At 41.1% G+C, this 12,208-nt stretch overlaps 1 protein-coding gene across 1 annotated transcript in view; it reads right to left on the bottom strand.

Annotated features, from left to right (window-relative positions):
- The window catches only part of LOC130917923 (S-adenosyl-L-methionine-dependent tRNA 4-demethylwyosine synthase TYW1-like), a 105,008-nt gene that overhangs the window by 18,379 nt on the left and 74,421 nt on the right, over positions 1 to 12,208 (bottom strand). Inside the window, exon 15 of the mRNA XM_057839703.1 lies at positions 431 to 598. Coding sequence (XP_057695686.1) covers positions 431 to 598 — 168 coding nt within the window. The remainder of the gene's footprint in view (positions 1 to 430; positions 599 to 12,208) is intronic.

Raw genomic sequence — 12,208 nt, forward strand, 5'->3', positions numbered from 1 at the left:
AGCTTCTTGAAGCTTTGCAGCCAATTGGTACAAAGTCTCATGGTGGTTCATTTGGTCTCATGACAGTCGTAAGATGCCGCTGTCAAATAAAGTATTACCGGTTAATATCTTTTGATGTCAATATCCCATAATACGGTGAGGACAGCTGCGGTTTATAGTCCAGTGCGGCTTATCGATGAACAAATGCGTGTCAAATATGGTGGGATGCGGTTTATAGTCAGGTGCGCCTTATAGTCCGTAAATGACGGTACTTTTGCGGGCCAGACAAATAGATGTGGTGGGCCGGATGTGGCCCTAAGCCTCGGGTTTGACACGTGAGCTAGACAACATGAAAAAACAAAACCGGACAGCAGCAAACAAAACAAAATAAGGCAGCATAGGAACCGAAAAGACAGTAGGGTTAGAATTTTCTACATGTGTGCGGCGTTACCTTGTTGTGCGCAATGAGCAGGCAGTTAGAGTGTTCATGTTCGCAGGCGATTTCGTAGTCTGGCAGCATGTCGACCAGCTGCTGCACAAAGGCAACCACTTCCTGGTGCCACGGGACGTTGGCCATAGTCAGACTGCTGGCTGAACTCTCACCGCAGTATGTCACACCCTGAAAACAAAATCCAAACAAAATAACTTTTACTGCAAATGCAAAATGCTAGTGAGGAATGTATAATGAGAAAAAATTCCACTTGTGCTTGGAGAGAACTGGCCACATTTCTAGATTGTTTGTGCATTCAGGATGCAATCGAAGGCGGCGACCGCACCTAGGGGCTCGCTGAGTAACAGCTCGGTGCGACCAAGTCATTATAAATCACCGGGCGGAAGGCTAGACGACAACCGGCCGCTGGGTTTTCGGCGCTACAGCGGATGAGAGCCATGATATATGAAAAGCCCGGTATGCTTCTGAAGGTCATGTGGCTGCTGGAGTGCAAATATGACGCAGCAAAAAACATTTGAATGAAAACAGGAGGTATAAACAATATGTCAGTGTTGTCAAACTCAACTTATTGGAGGGGGCGCTAGAAATACAGGAGGAGGAGTCTGGGTGGGCAGCTGGCAGCGAATGATTGATGCCAGGCATTGTTTTTGCGAACAATGACAATAACGAAAATATTTTGTGGACGAACAATTTTTTCATGACAACGACGAGTGAAAAATGTGGCTTGCGAGACTAAAATATACTAAGACGAATGCCAGTTTTTGTCTGACGAGACCGTAACGAGACGAAAATGTAACATAGTTTCTGTCATACACTGCTGGGCAAAAGTATTGGCACCCCTGCAATTCTGTCAGTTAATGCTCAATTTCTCCCAGAAAATGATTGCTATTACAAACGCTTTGGTAGTAATACCTTCATTTATTGTGCTTGCAATAAACATAAATCATTATCATTTTGCACAAAATTTTCCACTTCTGACCCAGAGACATAAAAAAGCCAGGCTGGAGTTTGCCAAAACTTACCTGAGAAAGCCAAAAACGTTTCGAAGAATGTTCTCTGGTCAGATGAGACAAAAGTAGAGCTTTTAGGGAAAAGGCATCAACATAGAGTTTCCAGGAAAAAAATGAGGCCTTCAAAGAAAAGAACACGGTCCCCACAGTCAAACATGGCGGAGGTTCCCCAATGTTTTGGGGTTGCTTTGCTACCTCTGGCACTGGACTGCTTGACCGAGTGCATGGCATCATGAAATCTGAAGACTACCAAGAAATTTTGCAGCATAATGTAGGGCCCAGTGTGAGAAAACTAGGTCTCCCTCAGAGGTCATGGGTCTTCCAGCAGGACAATGACCCAGAACACATTTCAAAAAGAATTAGAAAATTGTTTAAGAGAAAGCACTGGAGACTTCTGAAGTGGCCAACAATGAGTCCAGACCTGAATCACATACAACACCTGTGGAGAGATCTGAAAATGGCAGTATGGAGAAGGCATCCTTCAAATCTCAGAGACCCTGAGCAGTTGGCCAAAGAAGGATGGTCTAAAATTCCAGCAGACCATTGTAAGAATCTCATTGATGTATACCGAAAGCGGTTGTTCGCAGTTATTTTGTCTAACGGTTGTGCTACCAAGTGTTAGGCTGAGGGTGCCAATACTTTTGTCCGGCTTCTGGATGGGTTTATTTGAAAATAATGTACTGCTTTTCCTGCTGAGTGTGCATTAGACGTCATCCTTGTAGATGCTACAATACTGTATGTGCTCGTCTGTGTATGTTCATTCCAAAATGTTGGAAACCTTTATTTTTCGACTAAATCTTTAGACTAAATTTCGAGTAACTGCCGATTAAAACTAGATTTCGACAAAGACAAAAATAATAAGGGTTGCCAAAAAACACTGCGGCCAGCATTCTGAGTCAAAATGGATTGAATGTCTAGCCCCCTACAACGGCGTCCAATGAGTTAAACATACCTGTCAAGTTGTACGGTTTCGGCGTAATTTGTACAAGTGAGCAATGATTTTTAAATGTGTACACCGTACGTTCAAAATCTGTACGTTTTCGTGCATGTTTTTTTTCCCTCCGTTCGGATTTTGTCACCGGTTCGGCAATGAGACGATTTGCGTTACTATGCGTTACGACGTTGGTTGAAAAATGCGAGAAAAGTCAGAGACACGGAGAGAGAAGAGCAGGACTGGGAAGGAGGGAAGAGTGTTGTGACTAGGGATGGGAATCGAAATCCGATTCCAATTCGGAACCGGTTCCGAGTGTTTCGAGGCCTCGACATCACAATGAAAAAGCCTTAACGATCCCTTTAACGATTCCTAAAGACGCGTATTGCGTCGTGACGTGTCTTGTTGTCCAGACGCATCAAACTAGCATGGCGCCAAGAACCACTCGCTCCAAAGTTGGACTACACTTCACCAGGAAAGACTGTGAAAATGAAAGGTTACGATGGGTAAGCACGAGCATTGCAGCCATAAACATAACAATGACAGCACGTAGGTTCAAACGCTCAAAAGTGTGTCTTCACTTCACGAGGAAAAATTACAACAAAGCGACTTGCAGTCCTTGCAAGGTGGAGATAACTGCATCGGGAGGGAATAGACTGCACTGTCCTCACCGAGACAGCTATACAGCTAGCTAAACTCCGAAATGACGATACAGAAGACGTTGGTATAATTTGCTGACTTTATTCAACCATCACTTGAAGAGTGAAACTAAAAATAGAAATGAAACAAATCAATTTCGTCCCCAATAACAAACAGGTTTGCATCAACGTAAATCAGCGATGATTAGCTGCTAATAACAGTATGGTTAGCATTCGTTCGCTAGCATTAGCACATCGTTCAAACCACTACACAACTGGATTTAAGTGTCCGATCGCGAGTGGAAACACAACAACAACAACACAAAAGATTATGCATACAGGCGTTGCCTCTGTAGATATTAACATTAACAAAGAACGTAGGCTCGTAGAAGTGTTTCCCTCTCTCACTTCGCTCGCTCACTCGCTTGGATGCGGCATTTCTTCGGGTGCCCAAACTGCGGCCCGTGGCCCAAATACGGCCCACCTCCACATTTGGTCCGGCCATTTTGAAATTTTTTTTTTCTCAATCGTGTTATTTATTTCCTGGCCTTTTTCCTTGAAGAATTCAGAGAGGGTTATTTGGTTATTATCTATTTAATTAATAGTGTTTTTATTATTAATTATTATTATTATATTATTATTTTTATTTTATTTACTTTCATTCCGTGAAGAATCCAGAAAGGGTTATTTGATTGTGGCCTTCTGAAAAACAATAATTTTTTACATTTATGCACTTCTGCAATCGTCACACTTTTTTTGTTACAAACTGACCCCGGCCCCTCATCAGAGAAGGGAAAAGTTATGTGGCCCTCACAGGAAAAAGTTTGGGGACCCCTGCTTTAACACATATTGCCAAACGCAGAACAACAACCTATCTGCCAATATATACCAATATTTTTTATTTCTATTAGATAAATGTTTCAGTAAAATGTTACACATTCTTGTGTATTTGCCACTTATTGCCACAGCTAACATTGAGGCTTTGGGCCTCTTTGGATCTCGTTGTGAGTTTGTAAGGTTGTGAGTTCTGATTAAACAAACTCGATGCCAATCAAAACGTTTGTTGTTCTTTTTCCCCAAATTAAAATCGATAAGAGAATCGATAAAGAATCGAATCGTTAAGCAATATCGATAATGGAATCGGAATCGTAAAAATCCTATCAATTCCCATCCCTAGTTGTGACGCAGTTGCAAACGCGATGCTAGGCTAGGAGGCTTCAATATTTCCTGACTGTAGCCAACAGCTTACAAACAACGCCCACGTGATGCTATGCTAGATTTCACATGCATATAGAACTACATGCGAAATGACACTCGGCGGCATTAATAAACAGCCGCCTTTTTAAAGCAGTAGACTTCTCAGAAAAGCTCTGTTGTAGTGAACCTTCCTAGCGAACCTATGTACTTTTTATCTAAAATACTCCGAAATAGGCAAAATCTTGACTTGAATCTATCTTTAAATGATGAAACAGTTTTTTAAAAAATTACGAATAAAAATTAGAATAATAATATAATAATAGTAATATTAATAATAATAATACTTGTAATAATGTAACGAAGCGGGTGCTAATATGGGGCATATGTTTTGCGTGGTGTACCTGAACGCACCGCATAGCTGACTTGACAGAGTGAGGGAGGACTTTTTACTTTCACTTTGTTCAGTTGTGGGGGACAGGAGGCATGTTGTGTTGCGCAAGTTCTGAAATAAATTATTAAAAACTGACGAAGCTGGCGATTTTTGGCGATGTTACCATTATAATAATTGCCACCTTGACTTATAAAGACTGGCGAACGGAGGTCGGAGGAGGACCGTCAAGATCGTAGATATTCTACGGGCGTATTGTCGAGCAAGTTCACGGACGCGCACACCACGCTCATATTTTTCTATCATTTCCATCTTCATTTCAATGGTAAGCCTCACCTTTACCCTTTTTTCACCACCTGCACTAACATTCTTGGAACCCATATTGATTTCTCTCTCTAGAAAATCCGCCGTGCGCCCATCTAGCGGGAAAACAAAGAAACTGTGGTGCTGTCATAAATTGTTGTATTATGAGCATGTCGTTGGTCGTAGAAACAAATGGCGAGTCAAATTTTATGTCGGATGTCGAAAAGATCGCGTGTCAAAGCGACCGCATGTCAAGGTACCAATGTATTTATGTTTGGCTTTTTTAATGTACATGTTTGTTCTTTAATTATTTATTTTATACAGTCATTTAATTTTATCTAAAATTATTTATATTTTTTGTTTTCCACGGCAAAATACGTTCGAGTATTTTCGAGACAGTACTGCAATAACGTACCGCACGAAATGCTATTTTTAGACCGTGACGTCACCATCGTAACGTGGAAGTGGATCATTATAGACATGCCCTCGCACACGCACATGTTATTATCGCTTGTTTTTTCCGGAACTCTTTCAAAAAAGAACATGCCAAGTAAATACTGCTGCTATGGAACTTGTAGAAACGACTCCAGACATTACGACATATGAAGGATGTTTTCTTCATACGTTTCCCGAAACCACCAACTCGGAGGAAAAAATGTGAACTTGCGTGGACGTCCCAAAAATCAGTTTAACGCTAGCAATGTGAAGCCATCCACATTTCATATGCAGTAAACATTTTGTTGGGGGCCATGGTCCTACAGTGGACGAAGAGGTAAGCCATTTTGACATTTTTACTTATTTTTTAGCCTGGCGTTTTGTCAAGCTGCTTCTGTCTGATAATGAATGACCTGAAAGAAATTAAAATGGTATCTGACTGCTACTGTTACCTTTTCTGTTGTAAAAAAACAACTTTAGTAAGGGGGAAGTGTAAATAATTTATAGATTTGTTATCAATGAAAAAATTAAAAGTGTTCGTTGGCTGTCACTGAGTAGCATTTGCGATCGCTACACAAAAATAGCAATGTAAATTGCCCCCAAGAACGGTCAGAGACGTAAGACAACCAGAGGATATAATAAATAAGAAAGACAGGGCATATGGTGGTAAGGGAAAGATTGTTGAAACAGAAGAATGTCATTGTCAGATGTGTAAGGCAATGCACACAAGAAAAAGGTGTCGATAAAAAAGCTAACTCTGGATCAGGTCGGCTCTTTTTCAGCCCTCGACACTCAAGCCATCTCTTAAACTGAACATTTGTATTTTCTTCCACATCTTCACCAGTGAATTTGGCACCAGGGACATAATTTTCGGACTGAATTGGCTCCGTAAACATCTCTTTGTACACTATTTCCATGCATTTACTATTCAGGACAAACGGGAGGTTGACCCGCCTAACAACAATTGCTAACTTCATGAATATTGATGAGCAAAACTGACGTGTTTGATGTCAAATGTGCAGGTCACAATTGGCCCCCGAGCTGCATGTTTGACACCCCTGCTGTACATTCAACCATTCATTTTCAGCATTTTTATAGATCAGTGCCCTGCATTATATTTACTTTGTAGCCAGAAATCTGTTCACTGGGATCTTGACTTAGTTACAAGCACATGGTTGAGCTTCTTACTTTGCTTTGTGTTGTGAGCAAAAATGTGCAACATGAGTACTTCAGGTACGACCCTTTAGCAGCTGCATTGTTAATGAAGTTTCAATTAATTTCAATAAGGGATATGGAATTAGTATACATCACAGGACAACTTAAATCCAGTCATAAATCAAGGTATCAATGTATTACCTGGCCACAAATTCCAGCCACTATATTGTGGCCACTATTGATTTCCCCCTTTCTTTTATGTTTGTCTCTCCAGAGCACAAATAATAAATAAAACATGTTAGTGTCGAAAGCACATTTATTGGTGTGCCTATTTAATCAATAACACTTTTTGACGCAGCAGGGGAGACAATCAATCAGGCCTCCGATGAGCACAAAACACCAAACACCAAGAAAATGATTCACTGGCAAGAAAGATCCACTCACAAAAAAATGGAACATGCAACACTGAATTCAATTATTGCCTGCTTTCTGAACTGTGAGCACATTGAGATGAATTAAAGAACACATTATGTAGACTCACTGGATGCTTCATTGGGTACACCAGGAATGCATTTTTAAAAAAATATTTATATAAGGGAATATAAAAAAAGATTCCTTTTTTTGTCCTCGCACTCCTTGAAACTACAGAAATGTTATAATTCATTTATTTACTTATTAGCAAGAAACATGAAGTCGATGCACATGTTTTACTTGCCACACAAAATAATGGGCAAACCAAAAATTGGACCCGGGATTTGTGTTTGACACCTGTGGTTTAGCGACATTGTTGACATAAAAATTGGCCATAACCTCTTCTTTCTTAAGAATAAACCTTGTCACATTTATTTTTCTACTTTTTTTAATATAAAAAGAGGAAAAGGGCGCGGGCGCACAGTCAGCCCCCCGCTCCCGTCTGGTTCTAAATTGTGTCCATTTTCGTGTTGCACATGTATGTTTATGATGTAACTTGTTTATTTAGCACCCTTGGATAACATTGACAGTCCAACTGAATGTACAAAAGGTCTTATTCACTGCCACAAAAGCTTTGGGAGCAAAATATTATGAGGGTAGAAAAATTGGCGGGACACGGGCAACTAGCACTGGCTGCCTGCTGGAGCCGCAGCAGAACGACGAGCCGAACCTTGCTCAGCGTCTGGGGCTGGCCGATCGGGGAAGACAATCAACCCCGTCGCCGTGTGCGACTTGCAGGCATGAAAATGGGTTGGGGTTAAAAAGATGAGAAGAGTCTTATTCTTCTCGAGTCACTACGTATTAACAAATGATTCCAGTCCATTGTTGGAGGCATTGTCTGGCAATCTGGGTTAGGTCAGCTAGGTCTTCTTGGGTGCGAGATGTCGGGAGGAGTGGACAGACAAGGAGATGTTGCATGGTCTGATCCTCTCCACACATACAAGAGATGTCGCCATTCTTATCAAAACTCCCACTTTGTCAGGTTTGTTTTGCATCGGCCGACAGAAGTTCTCAATCGGTTACGGCAAGACCAGAGTGGCCATGCCTCACTAGCACCGTATGGAAAAAGGTTAAAAACCTAGGAGTTTTATTCGACCCTGACTTATCGTTTAAAGCTCACATTAAACAAACCTGCAGAACGGCCTTCTTTCACCTGCGCAACATAGCCAAAATTAGAAATATTTTATCTGAAAGCGATGCAGAAAAATTAATTCACGCGTTCGTTACATCGAGATTGGATTACTGTAACTCCCTACTTGCAGCTTGTCCTAAAAGTTCCCTAAAAGGTGTTCAGCTTGTCCAAAACGCAGCAGCAAGACTTTTAACAGGAACCAATAGAAGAGAGCCCATCACCCCTGTGCTCCAGGCCCTTCACTGGCTTCCAGTCGAGTTTAGAATTAAATTTAAAATCCTCCTTCTTACATTTAAGACCATTAATGGGTTGGGGCCATCTTATCTCGCCGATGCTCTGGTTCCATACCGCCCCAACAGAACACTCCGCTCTCAGAATGCAGGTCTACTGGTAGTTCCCAGGGTTTCTAAAAGTACTGTCGGAGCGAGAGCCTTTAGCCACCAAGCCCGTTTTATGGAATCAGCTTCCAGCTAATATTAAAGAAGCCGAGACAGTCTGCACATTTAAGATTAGATTAAAAACGTTCCTATTCAACAAAGCTTATGGTCAGGCTAGTTGAAGTCGGAGTAGACTCAAAGTTTAGTCTAAGCTGCACTAGAAGCTATAAAACTGGGGGAAGTACAGCCACTGAGTTCTATCTCCTTTTTCTCACTCTACCTACCACTTATCTTACTTTATTTCTATTTTCCAATGTTAATATTAAAGATGCACCGATACCGATATTAGTATCGGCAGGGGGCGCCGATCCGGCCCAAAATGGTGGTATCGGTATCGGCGAGTACCAACAAAGACGGCGCCGATACCATTTACCGGTCCATTATTATAACATTTGACCGCAGCCTTTTTTTTTCTCCTGGCGCTCACTACACTTTGTCTCTGTGTTGTGTGATGACACGTGAACACCAAACAGCTATCGCTATTGGCCTGCTCCAGACCAATGAGAACGGGCCAATAGCCACTTCTGACCACTGACATGGCCGACATGGCGACATGGCCGACATGGCGGGGGTCGGAAAATATTTCAAAATAGAAATCCCGTCAATTAAAATCAATGGCTGCGTGCAAGATTTGCGGCCTGAAAGTTTTGAGATGTGGAGTTAAATCGGCCAGTTTCAATACCTCGAACCTGATAAAACATTTGAAGACGAAACGTGAACGAACACAACGAGTTTGAGCCTGCAAGAGCAGGACTGCTATCCAGAGGAAGGGCGCTGGACAGGTGCAACAATCTCTGGTCAGTTCACTACGTCTACTTTACTTTTATTGTCTTTTACTGAAAGAAATGCTGCAGTAATTTGGGAACTGTTTCCAAAGTATGGTTGCCACCTTTCAGAAATAGAAATAAGGGACCCCCCTCCCCGTCCCGAAAAAAGGAGACTAATAGAGAGACGGGATGCTGTGGTCAATTATTATTACTTATAATTGTTAGCGTCCGCAAATGCGGAAACAAGGTTGGACCTCGAAGCGGACAACAAGCGGGGGATAAGTACAGGGGTTTAATGATTGCAAACAAAAAATAACACGCGATCGCGGGATAGTAGAAATAACAGAAGGAGTCCGTGACAGCAGTTCGACGGAGCTCAATACTACAAACTCGAAGGTTAACTAAGACGATAGGCAGCGAGCCAAAAAGCCAAAAATAAAAGCACTCAAATACCTGCACAGGGTAGAGGTTACAAACGAGTGCAGCACACTAACAGAAAAAATCCAATGCAGGGGTGTAACAAGCAAATGTAGCGAGACTATAGTGCGAGATGTCAAATGGCGATAAGCAAAGCAAATATCTCGGCAGCCTTCTTTGAGCTCACCCGTGCTTAAATGCTGCGTTGATGAGCCCGCATTGGATTCAGGTGCGACGTCAGGAACGCCCCCACTAACAGCCCAGCAACAAAACACAATCTAACCAGCAGCAGAATGTGACAATAATTTCATGAAAGTTGCACTGTTTGGCCTTTGAGAGGTTTAAAAAAAGTTTACTCAGTTCATTCAGAGTTTATTATTATGAACTTATTTTTACTTTCTTACTGTTGGCTAGTATTATACTTTGTACTAGTCTTTTTCCTATTTTGCAAAGGTAAGCAACAGCCTGACAAAGCCTTGATAGCAATAATTTCACATCCAATTATGTAGCTCTTTGGGGGGGAATTTTTTTTAAAAATATATATATATAAACGGGGTGGTATCGGTATGGTATCGGTATCGGCCGATACTGCACAGTCAGGTATCGCTATCGGGGCCAAAAAATGGTATCGGTGCAACACTAGTTAATATCTAGTTGTCTAGTCTCTTCATCACTAGTCACCCGGTGTCCCCTTTCCCCCCTCCCCTCTGGGAAGGGGCTATTTTTCAGGTGCAGCCTCCTGACTGTCCGGACCCCAAGCTGGATGAAAGTCCTTGTTGCTACCCCCGTCTCATCTGGCTAGATGGACCTCTTCTTGTTCCTTTACTCCACCGCATTTTTTACGGACTGTAACCTCGCCTGCTAATTCCCATTAGCGGTCCTGGGGCTTCCTGTCTATCCGTCCTGGGAGTGGATCTCTCCTGACTGTGGTACTCCCAAAGGTTTCTCGTTTTCTCCCGAAGACTCTGGAGTTTTTGGAGTTTTTCCTTGCCGACATGGAGGGTCTAAGGATGGGGGATACCTAGGACTTGAATTTATTTATTCATCTTTGTTGCTTCGTTTGCTGTTTCTGATTGTGTATCATATTGCCTCTTCAAAGCCACTTTGAGACAACATTGTTGTGATCCAGGGCTATACAAATAAAATTGAATTGAATTGAAAAGATTCGCATGACCTGATAGAAGACACCGTGTGTGGGGTTTGGGTAAGATGTTCTGTCCACAGAGTGACATGCTCCTTGTCTGGATTTCTGTCCAGAGCCTTTACAGAGTGCAGGAAACTGTGCCTTGACTTTAGCCTTTTTACTGTTGGCTCATGATTGTACAGTTGGTGGCGGGTGTCAGTTTCTTGTCTCAGCTTTCCTTCTGGGACGCAACTGTCCTCCAGATGCTTGGTGGAGCAATCCCACTCAGTAGGTATAGGTCATCAACCTTTGTAGGCTTCAAGCAGCCAGTGACAGCACGGCAAGCAGAGTTTAGTGCTGCATCAATCTTGGTGGCATGGGCTGATCTGTACCAAACAGGTGATGTGTACTCGGTGAGAAGAGTGTGGAGAAAATACGTTCTGGTGCACTAGGGCAGTCCCAAACAACTAATTTTCTCTTGATTTATCAGCCGTCTATTTTTACGACTGGTCGACTAATCTAATAATTTAATTTTCCTAATTCTTTATTAAAGTACAAATAAACATGTTAATAACAATTAATCACAAATAAACAATGAGGTCAAATGCTAATAGCATTTACAAGTGCAAAATAATGGAATGCAAACAAATTCAGAACACTGACCACCTTTCCAATATTCTTCAAAACAATTCTTTAAAAAAAAAACAAAAAAAAAAACATGTATTTTTATATATATACATATATATATATATATATATATATATATACACACACACACACACACATACATATACATATATATATATACATACATACATATACATATATATATATTAGGGCTGTCAAACGATTAAAAATTTTAATCGAGTAAATTACAGCTTAAAATTAATTAATCGTAATTAATCGCAATTAATCGCAATTCAAACCATCTATAAAATATGCCATATTTTTCTGTAAATTATATATATTCTGTAAAATAAATTGTTGGAATGGAAAGATAAGACACAAGATGGATATATACAGTACATTCAACATACTGTACATAAGGACTGTAGTGGGCATTTCACTCTAATGTCATTTAAATCTGTCTATGCTGTCCTCACTCCGAAGCGTCTACTTTTTCCAAAGCTAGACAGCTAGTGAACGACGCCTTAATAATCAGACTTCTTCCTTTGTCATCTGATTTATTAATAAAATAGCCTCAAACCATTGTCCTCTTTAGACCGTCATAAAACTACAAAAAAAAAAGTACACATGCTTTGCATTAGCAACAACGTTATCTTAGCACGTTATACAGGTTCACGAAACATAAACAAAAAGCGTCTCATACAAAAAATAGAACATTTCGCTTACTAACATAATATGTACATTCTT

Source organism: Corythoichthys intestinalis, chromosome 6 (assembly GCF_030265065.1).
Source record: "Corythoichthys intestinalis isolate RoL2023-P3 chromosome 6, ASM3026506v1, whole genome shotgun sequence".
In the NCBI taxonomy this organism is placed as follows: Eukaryota; Metazoa; Chordata; class Actinopteri; order Syngnathiformes; family Syngnathidae; genus Corythoichthys; species Corythoichthys intestinalis.